Source organism: Mauremys reevesii, linkage group 19 (genome assembly GCF_016161935.1).
Source record: "Mauremys reevesii isolate NIE-2019 linkage group 19, ASM1616193v1, whole genome shotgun sequence".
NCBI lineage: Eukaryota > Metazoa > Chordata > Testudines > Geoemydidae > Mauremys > Mauremys reevesii.
Window position 1 is genome coordinate 17,769,514 of NC_052641.1, and position 17,849 is coordinate 17,787,362.

The following is a 17,849-nucleotide window of genomic DNA, read 5'->3' on the forward strand; positions in this document are numbered from 1 at the left end:
CCAAAAAACGGGACTGTCCCTATAAAATCGGGACATCTGGTCACCCTAAGCAGATTTCCCATTGCTTCTCTGCCTAAACCTTTCCAAAGCAACGAGGGAAGATATACCCAAATCCCCGCTAGCTGCATGAGAGTGCACCTTGAATAAATGTAACACAGATACCGAGCTGTCAGCTTATCCTTCCCCAGCATATTTTCACCTGTTTATGTGAGGCACATCTGTGACTTGCCGGCAATTCACTTAAGGCAGCGTGGGAGGGTCCAAGCTTCAAAGCCAGCCATCTGCCTTTGTTCCTTTCGGCGCATGCTTTCCCGCTCCATTTTTATGCAGTCCCTACAAGTTCCTATAACTGCTGGGGTAACCCCCTGCCTGGCCCCCTTTTGCAACACACCGAGGAAAGAAGAAGAGACATGAAGGTGCACAGACGGACAGAGAAACACAGGTTGGCATAGCAGGCAGGCGGTTCTAAGAGAAATCCTTTAAGATGCCCTGAACATCCAATGCCCAGACATGCTACAAGTTGTGTGGCAGTGCCCTGCCCTGGATCCCAGTTGAAGGAAGTGGATTCTATCCCCTCCAGACCCTGCCTGGCTTCCCTGTGGAATGTCCTTTCACGCTGGCTTTGCATGGGGAAGGAGAATTTGGCCCTTCGATATCTTCTTGCCCTCGTAGTTTTGGAGACGGTAGATCACACGTGTCCATCCCTAACTATCATCGAAGGGTAAATGCTTACAAGAGCCCGGAGGCTGTGAGGTGCATCAAGGACTGGGGCGCTGCTCTAGATAAAAGGGTGGGGAAGGGGAGCAAAATCTTCTCCTCTCCATCAAAACCATTTATTTCCGTGGGTAGCGTCTGTGGCCTAGGTAGAGGAGATCTGCAAATAGTTGGGAGTCCCCAATACCATGTTTTTCTGCATCCCATGAGCTTTATTGTTTCCAATACAATGAAAAGAGCAGAGTCCCCAGGACAGAGCCAGAGAGAACGTGCAGCATTCTTCAGGGTCTGAGCAGACACAATGGTGTGGTCCTCTAGCAAAGACAGATTTGGGGGCTTTGGAAGATGCCAAGTCATCATTGCAGTGGGGAGGCTTTACCTTCATGAGTCTGGACAGTCAGCTGTTAATATCCGCCTCCCTCCCTCGGCCCTTCACCAGCACTGTTGCATGATTCACTCTCCAACCACAGTCCTGAGTGCTCACTGTCTGTCAATAGATCCCCTTCACTCTCTTGTTCTCTGGATCGAACGGTGACTTGGTATGGGCTGTGGCAGGATAGCTAGCTCCCATCCTCTCCAGCATGTATTCACCACTCTTCACAAACTCCAGCGAGACCTGCGGTGGGGACAGGACAAAGACATTGCTAAAGGGCTCCCCCACACTTCTCTCCCGTTCAGTTAAACAAGCGTGGCAGCGTTTTACGGTCATGCCCCAGAACATTAGTGTGTTTTGAGGCTTGCTATCAGCTCCTGTGTGGAGGGCTAAGAGGATTGGGTTCTGCCACCTTTTTGCTTCTAAGTTGCTGGTTCAGCTCCAGTCTGGATTGATAATGTCCAAAAGCCATTACTGTCTCTCACCTGTTTGGTGTAAAGAGTTGGTGATCTCAACCCAGGTCTCCATGCCAGAACTGCTGGTGGCCTGCCTAGCAGTTACAGCAGAAGGGCCAGGGAGCCATGGAGAACGGACACGCTTGTCAAGGCACAGGATGGAAGAAGCTGGAAGTGCTTGGGCTACAAATACAGGACTAGGGGAGTGATTTCTTTTGCCGGGTCTGGTGCTGCTCACAGTCCTTCCTGGAGAGTTCCAAAAGGGAAGGCAGGTAGATTTTAAAAGCCCAATTTTTTCTTTCACAGAATCTAAAGCAAACTGAATTTAAAACCAGGCAAAAGAATGAAAGTCAAATTGAGTTCCACTCCAGAACAGCTGGGTAACCATAGAGCATATTACGGGTATAACCTCCTGGAGACAAACCTGTTAGAAAAGCAGGTTCCCCAGCTGCTCCCCACCTGGCTGGATTGCACTGAACGTGAGGAGAGAGCACAACCCACGCACTGGAGATCCTGGTGCAGATGAGGGCCGCTTGCCTAGCACAGCACCGGCTGATGTGACGAGACACTTGTGTTACGTTTGTTGAAGCCGTTCGGAATCATTTTCTGATTGATTGAAAATCCCTGTAGGCAGTGTGACTAGCCAGCCAAAGGGCAAAAGACCCTGCAGTGAACATTATTTTACCTAGTGGCGCTTACTCCCGCTAGCTCAGAGAACACTCCAGTGTTCGGGCAGTTCCAGCTGTATTGCCTGGGCTGCTGCCTTTCCCTGCTGTTCACCACCTCTGCCTCTGCAACCCCATCTACAGTGGTGGGGCTGTAACATGAGGGTGCATTGGGAGCCTTGGTTGTCAGGTTAAGAGCTTCAGACAGAACGAAGGCTTGGCATATGGACACAGATACACACAGCCAGCCACTCACTGGGCTCCATTCCAAGCTCTGCTGCAGACTCATTGTGCAGCTATTAGCTTGTCATTTCCCGTCACTGTACCCCAGTGTACTCATCTGTAAGACAAAGTGCTTGGGCAGGGAATTCTTCACAAAGCACTTTGAGATCTTTGGATGAAAAGGTGCAATAGAGCTGCAAATAATAATTTTTACATACAGACAGATAGCTATAAAAAACCTGGAAGATACTGGGCTGTGTGTGTTGTGTGTGTACACCGCTGCCCTCCACTGGATGGAATCAGACCTGCTCCAATTTGTGTCATATGCCGTATACTGCTACAAGCTAATGGAGAGTGGAACATCTTGTACATTTGGAGCCAGAAGATATGGATTGTATCCTCACTTGCATCCATGTTGTGCAGCATTGTAGCCATTGTGAAAACTCTAAGGGGCTATGGATTTATTCCAGTACACTCTGCAAATCACAGGTGTGCACAGGAGCCAGCAACACTGCCTTGTAAACCGGAGCAGCTAGCACTATGCAATGCCTGCAGGTTTAATAGCATCACTTGGAGGCTGAACGAATGACCAGGGCAGGATGGGGCTAATGGAGTCCTACCTTGGCCAGTGACAATGACCAAGAACAGGGAGGTTCCAGGATACATTTCCAGCTCTTGATTGGCTGGGGCAGTGCTGAACAGGTCTTAGGATTGCCCTGTGATCTGGGGAGGGCATTGGCATGCCAGGGCCATGAGTTATTTTTCTCCCCTGCAGATGCCAGTCTCCAGAGGGCACACTGAGCATGGGCGTGACGGCTGGGGCAGGGGAGATGGGGCGAGGAAGCATGCTATCAAGTCTGCAGCGCCTCCAGGAGAAAGAAACTTGGACTCAGCATAGAATGTGAGTTCTTTGCATGGCAGGGCACAGCCACACCTCGCTGGTCCCGGAGTTGCAGCATGGAAAGAATCCAGCTGGAAGGTCTCCTGCCATCTCGCTTTAGGGCAGCTGATCTGCGCTGGCATCCGTCAGCGTGTCAAGCTGCACAGCGCGCACATGCAAAACTCCCCGCTTCCTCCTGCAGTGGCAATTACCATGGAAATCAGGCAGGAGTTATCCTACCGAGCAGAGAGATTAAGGCTGTACGTTAACATCTGCTCGGGGAACTGTGCCTTTCTGCAGGAGGCCTTCGAGCTGGTGCCGCCGACGGAAGGCAGCACTTGCTGCACAATGGAAGCTGACAAGGTTGGGGGCCCGTAAAGAGAGACCACCTGTATGAAGTGCCTTGCTGATTGCCAGGCCTGATCGCTTTAATTGGGGGTTAACGTCGCCTGAAAAGGCCCTCGAGGACAGAGGGGGCAGGCGTCGTTTTGAAAATGACTTTGCTGGTGCTGTCAAATGAAAGAATTCTTTATGGTGGGTGTTTGAATGGGGAGAGCTGAGCAACCGGCCTGCCTGGGGGGTTCTAGTTCAATGCATGTTTGTCTCTCCAACTCTCTATGCACGGGAGGGGCCAGTCCTCTCCTCACATACATCCCGGCCGCCTCGTGGGCTTCGCTAAAGATCCCGACGTCAGTTTCGGGGAGGAATGAGAAGGCTCATGGTGACGGCAGGTAGAGGAGTGAGACGTTACAGGCAGGAGGAAACCGAACAAAAGAGGAAGAAAAGGAAGCCAAGCTAAGTGAACAGAGCATTAATTCTAGAGATGAGCCGAAAGTGGAATCGTTTCTCAGAATCCCAGCGGCTGAATGCTGTCTGGATCCGAACTGTGGCTAACTTAGGTTCTGGCTGTACTTGCACTTCCCAAGGTGCTTGAGGGGTTAACTCTGCAGCACTGGGCAATGCAGCTCCGAGCTCTGGCATGCAGACAGACTCTGCTTTCTCTTCCACTCACTCTTCCCTGCACTGGGAGGAGAACTGGCTGCTAAAGGGAAAACAACTTGCCCAAGGCAGCTCCTCAGAAGCCTGCACAGTCTCAAGACCTGACCAAGAGGCAGCGATACATCACTTCAAAGAGAAGTAAGCAGCTCCTGAGACTCTTACCAGCTTCAAACCTAAGGCTTCACTCACACCCACTTGAGAGTTTAGCACAAGCTTTATCGACTTTGGCCTCTGAAAACTGATATTTTCCTGTGATGTTTATTGTTGGTGCTGTAATAATTTGCAACTGCTGCCTGGGGTGAAAAGTCCCCCATTGCCAGCAGCAATGGTGCAAATTAGCACCAGATGAACTGATGAGTTTTTGCAAAAATTCTTGTATATTCACCAGAGCCTATTTCCCACCTGTACCTACAGCTGCTGCTAAATGAGTTTGTTTGACCAGACATATTTAGGCATTGTGAGAGCCTGTCATGATATGATGTGTCAAAACATCACCATGTGGCATCAAAGTGTCATCATGTCATGATGCCAGGAAGCAAGGAGAACGGGTTGGAGGGTTATTACTACATTTTCATTATAACAGGCTGAAAAGTAGAATGGCCCAGTGGGCAGGTTGTTCATTATGTCTCAGGAGACACGCGTTCAATTCCCTTCTCCACCAGAGAATCGCTGTATGACTATAGGCAAGTTTACTAGCTGCTCTGTGCTTCAGGTTCCCATCTGTAAAATGGGTATAATAGCACTGCAATGCCTTACAGGGTGATGTGAGGATAACTACATTAAAGGTGTGAGGTGTGAACTACTGTAGCAGGGGCTGTATAAGCAATTCCTTACATAGGTACTACCTGGAAAAAACGGGGGTGTGTGTGTCAAATTCTGTTCTCACCAACATAGCTCTCCTGCCTTTGATAACGCTGGCAAGTGATGATGCATTGTTGCCACTCACATTCTAGCTTGCACCTGACTTCAACAGGGTGCGGGAATGTAACTGAGAGCAGCTTGATATTTTGTAGAATAATTTTCATTTCACTAACAGGACCCTTCTTGAAAAGTGCAAGTCTTTGGGAATCCTTTATCTCAACTGAGGCTTAGTTTGGCTTCCTTAAACACAACTCAAGCAGATGTGTTTGTTCGGTATTTCTTCCACGTTCAGCTCTGTCCCTAAGCACCTGGCTGTAATACCCAATGCAGCACTTTTGCCCATTCTCCACTACAGTTGCTCTGCACCCCGGAGCCTGTCTGCCCAGAATTGTGCAATGTGGTTTCACACCAATATTGCAGACTCCAATGTAATGAGATTAAAAGCAAACAAATTCCTTCTGTGGCAGCTTTCTAATCTCTGATTCACCACCTCTCATCCCTCTCTCTGTTGGAAGCATTCACACCCCTTTTAATGCTGCCTCTCTGTCAAGGTCAACAGTTTCTGGGTGGGAGGAAGGAGCAGACCTGAATAGCAGCAATGTGAATTAACTCTACACATCTCCCACCACTAAGCCACTCCCTCTGGTTGCCCCATCTACACTGTATTCATTTTAAAGCTACAGCCCAGGGCCTTTAAAATTCCACCTCTGGTACAGGGGATTTGCGTTGGTGAACACTGAGTTCCTGTGTAAAAGAAACTTCCTTTCCACAGAGTAGGTGGAATGAGAAGACTCGAGGATTGTGTATTTTAAGTCTGGGCTTCTAGCAAGTACCTGGGACCATGTTCCTAATTTTTTCCCCCCACTTTCTCCTCTACTAGTGGCAACCCAGCTAAAGGCAATGCCCCATCAGGATCCCCCTCTAACCCACAGGGAATGCAATGAGTGCAAACAGGGGTGGCTCTATGTTTTTTGCCACCTCAAGCACGGCAGGCAGGTGGCTTTCGGCAGCGCGCCTGCGGGCGGTCCGCTGGTCACGCGGATTCGGCAGACCTCCTGTAGGCATGCCGCCGAAAGCCGCCTGCCTGCCGCCCTCACAGCGACCGGCAGGCTTGCCACCCCAGGCACACGCTTGCTGCACTGGTGCATGGAGCCGCCCCTGATTGCAAAGGACAGAGCACACGGAGAACAGAGCTGTGATTTTTCCGTAGAGAGATGATCCCACATTATTTGCATGCTCGCTTGCTCTCACACGCAGAATCATCAGCCCGTGGGGCTCAGCCATCAGGCATGAAGTAGAGAGTCAGAACTCTTTTCCCCAAACCCTTTTGATGTCAAGACTCCACCTGCTCCAGGTGCCTGTCCCATTACGAGATGCCAGGAGAGAGAGGGAGAGAGAGGGAGAGCGAATGGATGAGCCTGGAAAGCTCTCTGTCATCCGTGACAGGAGTCCATTCACTGCACCAGGCCGCCCTCTTCTAGGCTCAGGAGGGAAGGAAGAGAGGATATTCCATGACGAGAAACAATAGGCAAGGGAAAGAAATTGGTTTGGGGATAGGAAAGCAACAAACTGGACCATAAAATCGCATGGCTCAGGAGCCTCCCTGTCATTGCCACAGGATTAAAAACCAAGTGATCTAAAACCAACCACCAATTTATCAGCTATTTCTTGCCTGCATTATCATATATGTTTGAGGTTAGGTTGGTCCCTCGGGATTTTATCTTCAGTCTTCCCACCCCAATACTCCCTCATATAGGTGTAAGTATCTCTCTGTCTATAGCACATGGGTTAAGTAGAGTCCCGCCCCCGCCCGCCCCATGAGGCTATTCAGGTTAAGTGCCTGCTGCGTTCCTGTTGGACAGAAGTTCCTAGAATCAAACTAGGGCTAATATATTGTTGCAGTTAATGTTCTAGCTTGCACCTGTGATTGAGTCTGGAGACGGAGCTGTGCAAGAGAACAGCATGGGAGTCACTAGAGAGAAAGCTGATTGTCGCTAAACTGCTCCCATCTCTCGCTCTTCGGAATCTCTTCGCTCTGGTTAATACAAGCTAAGAACTTTGAAGAGATGCGAGGGGACTTTGCAATCCTTCAGTCCCCAGATTAGTGTTTGCGCTCTCTCTTTAAAGATTAGTGTGTGTGTGTGTGTGTTTTTTTTTTTTTAAATCAATGTTACGCTTTCTCCCCCTGCAAATCTTCTGACTCGGAGAATGAAACACAGCATTCTCCACACATGGATGTGAATTCTCCCTGCATAATTCTGATCCTCCCTCCCTCCCTGTCCTTGTGTTTTTCTGCTTCCCCTCCCTGCATCCTGCACTCTGCCAGCACTGTCAACCTCACCACACCATTTGTCTGAGTCTCCAGGCCTCCTCCTTCCAAGCTGCTCCCTACACCCAAAACATGTTTTTTGAGCTAGGCTACTACCCTCTCTCTATTCATGTCCCCCCTGAAGACCCATCTCTCCCCAGACACCGAGAACTAGAGCAGTGCCAATAGTTTGGATCACCGACCCTTCCAAAAAATCTAAAATCAGTTTCAATTCAACCTGACATGGAAATGTTTTGTAATTTTCAGTGAACCAAAAAGATCAGAAAAAATTAGTGTCAGGTCAAAGGAAACGTTTTGTTCACCCTGAAATGGAACATTGTTTCTTTTTTTATTTCTTTTTAAACTTTAAAAATGTTTTAACAATAAAACTGAAGTAAACGTTGAAAGGAAAAGTCATTTCAAACCAAAATATTGAAATGTTTTGTTTAGAAATTGTCAGAATGATGCATTTAGATTTTTGTTTGTTTGTTTGTTTTGGATTTATTTTCTAACGAGACAACTTGGTAACTTCGCAAGAAATTCCTAGAGTCATAGAATCATAGGAGGGAGCAAGCAAGGGAGGTTTAGGTTGGACATTAGGAAAAAGTTCCTAACTGTCAGGGTGGTTAAACACTGGAATAAATTGCCTAGGGAGGTTGTGGAATCTCCATCTCTGGAGATATTTAAGAGTAGGTTAGATAAATGTCTATCAGGGATGGTCTAGACAGTATTTGGTCCTGCCATGAGGGCAGGGGACTGGACTCAATGACCTCTCGAGGTCCCTTCCAGTCCTAGAATCAATTAATCTACAGGGCTAGAAGGGACTGCAAGTTCAGCCACCCTGCAGCCATTCTGATATAGCTCTAGGTAGAACCGGGTCATTTTGGGCTGCTAACACAGCTGACATGGCATGGAACCCCAGGAGGCACCATATTCCCCTATACTCACTGGTCCTCCATCAGGGTTCTGGATGTACCCGTAGGCAATGGTTTTGTTGATGGCAAATCCAAAATCTGCCCTCCGGATGTGTCCGACTACTTTGCCATTTCTCCAGATGGCCTCCAGTCCAAACATAGGCACCTTCCTGCAGGACCAGAACAGAGCAGACCTTTAGCAGACAGCAGCTCAGCAGGGCAGTTCCCTGCCATTCTTCAGGTTTTACCAAGGGGAGTTGTTATAGAAAATCAAGGGGCTAAACATGCTGACCACAGGAACGCATTGTGCATGTAGGCAGGCTCTGTGCTAGCTTCCTAAACAGTGCTCTGCCAATACATCTCACGCCCCCTGTTATTCCAGTCCTCGGCTTCCACACGAGGCCTTGCATCAGAGTCCTAACTTCCAGCACTCCGCTATTCCAGGCCTGGAACCTACCCAGCTCTGCCAGTGCACTTTAACCCTGACACGTTACCCCACGGATTACAGTCCTCGGCCACACACACAGCTCTGACCATGCGCCTCCATCCTGACTTGCAAAATCTCCTGCTATTTTGGTTGGTTGATAACCCCACCCATTGTCACAAGAGCAGAGAAAACGGGCAGAGGGAGTTTGTGTGTGAGCTTCTTGTTGGTGTGTGGGACAGAATCTTCTTTCTGGTTAAAGTTGGATCACAAGCACCAGGGTGATTGTTGTATTTAATACACCCAGGCAGAGCTCACCGATACAAAGCCCAGCCCAGGGGTGGTCGTACTTACTCATCAATGGTGAAGCAGACCAGGCGCCGGAGGACTCCTGTTGCTTTCTGTGTCTCTAGCGCTTCCCGTCCAAGGAAGGGGATGCTGGACTTGAGTTTACAAGTGAAGGCCAGGCCTGCTTCTAGGGGGGTGTCATCAGGACGCAGATCCGCATGCCAGTGCCTGTACCCTGCAGAGAATGACAGAACCATCATGGGTCTCCCCAACTGTTTTCTCCTTTCTCCCCAGTCATAACAAGGCCTAGGAGAGCCAGTGTGGGGAGAACAAAGCACTCGAACCCCCAAGTGCTCGGTCTGGCCCTGCTTCACCCTTGGCTTGTTCAAGGACAGTGAGATGAGAGGCAGCTCCTCTGTCACGCTCCTCTCTTGCTGCAGCATTCCCCCCTGCAGCTAAAGGAGAAGGCAGCATCTCTCGGTCCCAATCCTCTGGCGCTCCATTCCTGCACTGGGCCTGGGAATGGAGGGCGAACAGCCAAAGGTGGCTTGAGACATCTCTGGCCTCACTGAATTCTTGGAGCCTGCCTGGACCCCAGAGTAAGTCAGAGCAACCACAGGGCTGCTCTAAGTTACAGTCAAGGTGCTGGTGGCTCCCTGAGGGCTGTGAGCAGCTGAAACTCTGTGTGCTCCAACCATGCTCTCACTTCCTCACAGAGTGCCCCAGAACACCCCCACCCCACCCCCACGCAGGAACTGCACGGGTGTGGACACAGAGCTGTTCCAGCCGTTTTATGCCCACTGGGGATCCTCTTATGTAGGCCCTGTTCCCTGGGAGTCTCTCGTGACCAAGGATGGACCAGCAGGGGTTGTTCTAGGGGAGAGCATGTGGTCATTAATACTCTTCTCCTCCATGAAAAACATCTCCCCCCACCGCAAACCCTGCCTCCCCCCCCCAGAGTAGTGCCCAGACCCCACCTCCCTCTGGAGTATTTCACCCCCCCCCACAGCACGTCACATCCACCAGCGCCCCTCTGGAGTACCTCACCCTCCCCGACCCCGTGGAGCACCTCGTCTCCATCAGCCCTAGAAGAAACACAAGGCTCTAGTAGAACTGGTTGAAATGTTTCCATCAAGAAGGGATGCGGGGGGTGGGGAGAAGAGACATCTTTTTTGTCAAAATGGACATTTCCAAAATTATTTTTATAGGGTGGGTGTTGATTTTTCAGCTCAAACCTGACTTTTTTTTTTTTTTAACAAAGACAAAACATGTTTAGTTTTTGTTTAAAAATATATATATTGTGGGTAAATTCCCCCATTTCTTGAGCATCTCTAGGCACTAAGTCACCCCTCAAGGGCGACGGGTGAATCTACAGGTTGGGAGGCCCAGGATGGAAAAGCCCTTGGAGCTAGACGTGCTTCTCTGAATTCTCCGGCCATGTCCAAAGCTGGGCCAGAAGTCTCCTAGGTAGGGGCTCACTCTGGAGATTTCAGCTACTTCCTGCTTCCCATTTGGCCAGAAAATGGCCTCTTCGGGGGGGTATTTTGGTGCCTCTGGTCCGTGGCCTGGGGCAGGAAGTGCAGAGGCAGAAAAAGGATGCAGGGTGGGGAAGGAAACTGGATGCTTTTTTAAACATCCCTCTGATTTTATTCAGATGGGCTCCTCCAACCCTACAGCCACTCTTGGCTTTAGCTCTCGGAGTCAAGCAGGGACACTTTGTGCCATCCAAACAGCCACAGAAGGAATGAGCTGCAGGGGAGCACCCTGGGAACAAAACAGGAGAGCTATGGGGAAAGCAGAGAAAACAACTCCATTCCACTGGAGGGTAATATGGAATAAACATGCCGAACAAACTGGCTGTCAGGGACCAGCGAAGCAAGAAACATCAATATCCTCTGTGCGTGGGTGTAGGGTTGTGTGTGTGCGCGCGTGCACACAGGCAGAGAGGCTGGAGGGAGTACTAGGAGGTTTGAGTCACGGAAAAGATGCCTGGGCATGAGGAGGAAATACTGGATAGGCTTATTAGCCTGGGGGCCCTATTCCCCACTGCTGATGGGATGTTGGAGGAGCTCGTGGTTAAGGTAGAGGTCTGGGACTCAGAAGAACGGAGTTCAACTGCTAGCTCTGCTACAGGCTCTGTGTGCGCAACACTTCCTCTCTCTGTGCCTCTGCTCTGGGAAATGGCGTTGCTTTTTCCCTCCTGGGCAGGGAGGATAAATCCGTGAATGTCTAGGAGGAACTTGGAGACTGTGGTGAGGAGGGAGGTACAAGGAGGTGGATATGAGTGACCCCTACAGAGCCAATGGGAGTTGCTTGCTTCCCATGAGGGGAGAATGGCCCACTTGAGTTTTTCATGTTCCTTTTTCATAGTGTAAATCCCCAAAGTCGAACAGGTTTTTAACCCGTCTCGGAGGTGACCGGGGTGCTAGAACTGCATGGAACTTAATCCTGACTCAGATTAAAGTTTTCCTGAACGCAGATGACCCTTCCTCAGAGAAAGAGAGAAAAGGATTTCCCCTTTCCCAAAGCCTCATTTTGTGCCAGGAGATTTTTAGTGGACTCCCTAAGGAAGGTTCAATCCATCTAGGAGCATCACTCTCTCTCTCTCTAAGTGACTCATGCCCTCAACAATCCTTTCCCTCAGCCCCTTTCTATTTTAATGGCTAAATGCTAAAGAGGCGACCAGTGAAATACAGTCAAATAACCCCACACATCCCTTCCCCCTTTGTTTTTGGTCCCTAACTGGTGACAGGCCAATAAGCTTAGTTAAAACATTCGCCCTCAATACGAGACCAATGTTAAGGGAGAACTCAGTGAGGAGCTGGGTCACCCCAGCCACATGGTCCACCCCTAGTTATCAACCCTTTACGGAGGGGCGCACTGGCCTATCCCTGAAGCTGGAAAACCCCTGGCCATGGATGGGGGAATAAGGTTACCTGGCTTCCTCCTGGATCACTGTGCAAAGCGTTGGGGGCAGCTGGATCTCCCTGAAGGAGACGGGAACTCCTGGGGGGTTTATCTGAACCAAGCCCAAACTCAAACTTTCCAAGGCCTGCCCGCAGGGGCAGAGGGACAGATGGCAGGAAGTCCACCATCTTTCTTTGCTTGCCTCATGTGCATTGTCCCCACCAGGTGACAGCAGAGCAACACATGCTAGTAGAGGTGAAAAGCAAGTTCTCCTGAGAAACCTTTCTCAATGCTGAGGGAGTCGATGGCTCTGTACCCGGCGTTGGTAATGCCGTGCCCGGCACCTGCCTTCATCACAGCCTGGTAAACCCGCACACAGTCGTGCTTGGGCACGTGCAGCTCCCAGCCCATCTCACCCACAAACGACAGCCTCATGGCTCGTACCTGTGAAACACAAAAGATCAAAATCACTGGCCTTGCTGTTTCCTTTCATTCAAGGACTCTAGAGTGGGGCAGTGTGGCCCAGGTGATAGGGCACAGGGCTGGGAGTCAGGAGACCTGATTCTATTTGAAGCTCTGCCAGTGACCTGCTGTGTATATGCATGAATCATTTACTATTCTGTAAAAGCAGCAAAGAGTCCTGTGGCACCTTATAGACTAACAGACGTATTGGAGCATGAGCTTTCGTGGGTGAATACCCACTTCGTCAGATGCAACATATTCACCCACGAAAGCTCATGCTCCAATACGTCTGTTAGTCTATAAGGTGCCACAGGACTCTTTGCTGCTTTTACAGATCCAGACTAACACAGCTACCCCTCTGATAATTTACTATTCTGTGCCTCAGTTGCCTCATCTGTACAATGGCACTTAGCCTCCTTTGAGATCGCCAGGTGAAAAGACCTAAGTAGTGTATTGATAACTTCTTGTGGAAGTCTTTGGACAGCACTTTCTTGGATTAGTCCTATTTATATAAAACTGGTTTCCTCTGATCTCTTTATTCTTCCTATTTCTTTACCACTACAGACATTTGTGTGAAACCAGTATCTATCTTTCTATATCTTTTGTTCATCAGCTCCTAAAGCCTATTGCTCCTGGAAGACACAATCTTTGGATCATGAGGCCACAACCGACCACTGAACAAATGATTCTGAGCTCGGACCTTGAATCTTTTGTTGTATTCCTTCCAAACCAGTCGATCTACAACACACAAAGCATATTCATCAAATGACAGATCTGCTGTTACAACCAATACATTTTCTGCTGTAACACCTTTGGCTGTTGACCAAATCCTATTTTATAAGCTAAGCAAGGCTGGGGCGTCCTTTTGGATAGGAATATTCATCACCTAACAGTTCTGCTGTAACCTTCAGCGTGGGGCTTTGTGCCCATCTAATGGCTAATCTATATAACAAGAAAGAGCCTACTACAACTGCCAGCTGAGGGAGTCACTCCTTAAATGTTAGAGGCTTATAGCGAAGTCCTAGTTTCAACTCCTACTGGTATGTTGGCCATTCAGTATTGGAGGCACTTTTCCACACTGAGAAGTCCTGAAGCAATCCTCCAGCGAGGTCTCTGGAGGAGCTTTGCTTCTGGAGGAGGCATGTATCAGAGGAGCTGTAAAAGTAAAGTTCTCCTGCCCCCTAAACTCCATGGCTCACCATGACAGACTAAACCAGAGGAAAGGTGCTGAGAAATGTAAGCTACATGCATGTATCTAAACACTCTGGACATGCTTTCCGTGCTATGAAACAAGCTTTATTTTTGTCTGGGATCTGTTGCTTTGCAGGCAGGATGGGGGAGTTTCCTTTCGTCACTTTCAGCGCCACAAGCAGTTTAGAGAGAAATGTCAAGAGGATCCTGGAACCAAGCCTTGCATGGAGAATCAATTTAATGTAAGATCAAAGTCACCTAAGAGCACTCCTACTTGAGGAGGGAGTGTGCATTGGGTGCAGGAACTCAAGGATAACCAAGGTAATTCCCCCTGCAGGTCAGGAACATTTTTAGGCAACGAAAATTATTCAGAAAGGTCAATTTTTAGGCCAGTTTTGCTGTCAAATTATTTTGACAGCCTCTCCCTTTCTTGGGCTCATGCATTTCAAAGGGCATCTCTGTGATTTATGCGTAGCCCTGAGGATGGTGCACGGAAAGGGCAGCCTTTGAACAAGCCTTGTCTTTTCTAACAGCGATTTCTTTTCCGCGTGTTCCCCACTCTGTACAAGCTCTTTAATCAGCCTCCCAGACAGAGGTTAAAGCCTGATGCACGCAGCTGTGTGGCAACTAAGGTCTAGTGTGCCGGGCACAGGGCTGTGAGTCAGGACCCTTAGGTTCGATTTGCCACTGGGCTAGTTGTACCACCTCTCTGTGCCTCAGTTTACCCATCTGTATAATTGGGCTAATTATTCCTTACTTACCAATTTGTAATGTGATTTGTGACTTGTGGACGAAAAGGACTGGGCAGGCACAAAGAGACCGGCAAATCGGCACAGCTCCATGCTACCTCCATTTTACAGATGGGTAAACTGAGGCATAGAGAAGTGAACTGTACTGCCCATGGACAAACAGTGAGCTCGTGGGACTGTGATGAATTGAACCCAGGAGTCCTGACTCCCAGCCCTATCCTTCTATGGACCTATAGCCATTTACATTAGGGTGACCAGACAGCAAATGTGAAAAAGTGGGAGAGGGGTTGGGGGGGTAATAGGAGCCTAGATAAGTAAAAGACCCAAAAATCGGGACTGTCCCTATAAAATCGGGACATCTGGTCACTCTAATTTACACTAGCTGATGATCTGTCCTGAAGCATTATTTTTGTTGCCAAAATTAGCTCGATGAGAGGAAATGCCGTGACTTCACCAGAACTATGCAAAGGAAGACAGCAAAGATGAATTTATGAGGTGGCTCGTCTTTTCCTTCCCCTTTCCTCCCCATTCTGTGCAAAACATCAAACAGGCAGATCCTGCTCTCTCGATAATCCAGCTCACAGCCAGAGTTTATTAGCTTGGGGTTCTTTCTGCCTCAGAGGTGCTGGAACTTGGTTCTACATGTGCATGGCCGTAAGAATGGCCCCTGTCTCCAGCCCAGCTGCGCTTCCCCCTTGGGACGGAGATGGGCTTGCATGTGACTCTCAACAATATCCCGCTTACTGGCTGACGAGCCCTCGGACACCTTGTTAGGCTGTGTTCCCAAAACTTTCCAGACCCAGCCTGGACACCTCCCCCGAGTCTTTCCCCTTTAATCTGAGCTGTGCTGCTCTTCAGTTACTAAATAGCCTTTCAATTCTTTTGCTCTCTTTTTTTTAAAGTTGTGGGATCCACCAGGCATCCCAGTATGAACTCCCTTTCCTCCCCACATCCACCCTCACCCCCCAACCCTACCCACCCAGCAGGCTGAGCCAATGCAGATTCGTTCTTTGTTCTGCACGGTCTTTGTTTCACCCAGCCGTTCTAAGGGCACCTGCCTAGCCCTAAGCCCCTCTGCTGGGAGGCCAGGCCTATGATGGCAGGCTGGCTAGTGTGCTCCCACAGGCCTGGGGCCAATGTCACCCCATCAGCTGGCCTCAAGGGGCCTGAACCAACTCCCATCAAAATCAATGGCAAGATCCCCCTTTGGACTTCATCCTCCCCACTAATGCATCCTCGGTGAATCTCCAGAGAGTCTATGGACCAGCTCTCCATTCTCTGCGGCGTTCTTTGATTCAACGGGACATGCCGGAGCGGTAAGATTTTGACCTAAACCCAAACTGCGCCAAAGTTCTGATGCATTTGGATCCATGGCTCAAGCTCTTGTAACACGCTGCCCGTCGTGTGAGTGGGCGGGCAGCCCTGTGCTTAGAACAGTGTACTCCTCGCGTCTCCTCTAAGGGGCTGTGGGTGCATAATGCGCTGATTTTGTTTTCCGCCTTTCTGACCCACTTTGCAACCCTAATGGAAATGGAAATGGATTATTCCATTTCAGAGACCTCAGCGAGTGAAAGGATCCCAGCAAAGACAGGGAGGGAGAAGCAAACAGAATGACAGTGAGGAAACGCGCTGCCAGAATGGCGATGGCTTGTTTCCTTTAAGAAATACTCATCGACGGGGCCCAGCTCCAAGGTCCCTGAAGATAAGGATAAGTTCAAGGGCCTGTGTGCTTTAAAATGAGCTGGAGCCCTGTGGACTGCTCCCTAAGAGTATCTTCCACGTGCGAATCTCCAACTGCTTTGCAGCACCCCTGGGGGGTTGGGACGTGCTATCCCCATTGTGCAGATGGAAATACAGCGGTCAGGTGACTTCCCCAAAGTTACCCGGTGACTGGCACTAGAACAGGGAACTCCTAGGCACTACGCAGCCATAGATCATTGAAATGTAGGGCTAGAAGGGGTCACAAGAAGTCACCAAGTCCAGCCCACTGCTCTGAGGCAGGACCAAGTCTACCTAGATCATGCCAGACAGGTGTTTAGTTAACCTGGTCTTAAAAAGGACAGGGATTCCACAACCCCCCTTGGTAACCTGTTCCCGTACTTAATTACCCTTCGAGTTAGAAAGTTTTTGCTAATATCCAACCTAACTCGCTCTCTTGCTGCAAAATAAGCGGCTCTGAGAGCAGGCACCTCGTTTCCTTTCACTGGCCTCTGCTCCTTTGCTCTTTCGCAATGGACACTTGTTTATGCTTGGTGCTTAGATACACCTGCATCCCTTAAATAACATTTGCCAGCTTTCTAAGTTGATGGAAAAACATGACTTCAGTAGTTGCAGCAGAGAGGAGACTGAATGCTGAGGAAATGTCACCTAGATTTCTAGGGTGAGATTGGAATGTTTGGGGGCACTCTCTGTCCTGTGGTGACAGATGCCCTAGAAATAGGATTATACAGACAGACGTGCACGGGTCTAGACCGACAGAGACACACAGATGCGTATGAGGCCAGACAGACACACGTGTGTGTGTCTGGGGCTAGACAGACAGACGACGTAAAGTAACCCTGGGAAAGTCAGTGCCGGGAGAACACATCAGGATGCCGCGTCAAGAACAACAAAGAGAGAGCTGTACTGTACATCTGCAGTCAAGCATGCACAGCTACACTGCATAGGGAGGGACCTGTAGACACAGAGCCTGATTGCAGTGAAAGCTTTGGGGCCTCACCGAGGACACTGATCACTCCACGGGTGCCACCCTGTGTTGCCCAGGCATCTTAGCCCATCAGGCTCAGGACTAGCCTAGACCCTCTATCAACCCCTTTTACTAGAACACCTGGAAGAAGCACGCAGCTGCCCGACTTCTCTTTCATCTGCTGGGTATGAAACGCTCCCGGCCCTCCCAAGACGCTCCACCGCGGTGCAGAGAAGCAAAGCTCGCTGGTGAGCCGTTCCTCTCCCTGCCCTTCGGAGCCAGTCCCCTGGGTTCTGTGCCAGACTGCAGCAGCACTCTGCAAACTTTACTCAAGTCTCCGTAATTGTCCTGGCTCTGCTCCAGCTTCAGAATAGGTTTGGCCCACGGTGCAGACTTGAGCTAAAAGCAGCTCAGGCCGAATGCAGGGAGAGCCCATGCATTGGAAGGGAAGAGGCAGCCTGCTGCAGAGGGGGTGAGGGTAGTTTTCGTAGTCATGCAGTGGATTTGGGGGAGAGGGAGTTCAGAAGCCCATGGGCACTAGAGGAAACTTGGATTTTGGACCAGGAGACTTAGCCATGCATGGGGACTGATCCTACACCCACTGCAAGACTTGCCATCCAATTTACTGGGAGGAGGAAAAGGCCCCTGAAAAGGACATTAAGGGTGAGCAGATTTCCCCAGGGAGGTTGAGCCATATCTCTATCAGAATGCAGTGCCCGGCTGCTGTTTTCCTTATTGATTTTAAAGGAGA

The 17,849-nt window shown here is 49.7% G+C and overlaps 1 protein-coding gene across 2 annotated transcripts in view; it reads right to left on the reverse strand.

Moving 5' to 3' along the window:
- Positions 1 to 614: 614 nt before the first annotated feature.
- The window catches only part of SARDH (sarcosine dehydrogenase), an 86,164-nt gene continuing 68,929 nt past the window's right edge, over positions 615 to 17,849 (reverse strand). The window contains exons 18-21 of one of the 2 annotated variants that reach the window (XM_039505951.1): positions 12,292 to 12,454; positions 9,170 to 9,338; positions 8,426 to 8,561; positions 615 to 1,330 (exon numbers count right to left, since the gene is read on the reverse strand). In XM_039505951.1, coding sequence (XP_039361885.1) covers positions 1,205 to 1,330; positions 8,426 to 8,561; positions 9,170 to 9,338; positions 12,292 to 12,454 — 594 coding nt within the window. In that variant the 3' untranslated portion in view covers positions 615 to 1,204. Of the gene's footprint in view, positions 1,331 to 8,425; positions 8,562 to 9,169; positions 9,339 to 12,291; positions 12,455 to 17,849 lie in introns of those variants that run through there. The other variant, XM_039505952.1, reaches the window with a different exon arrangement.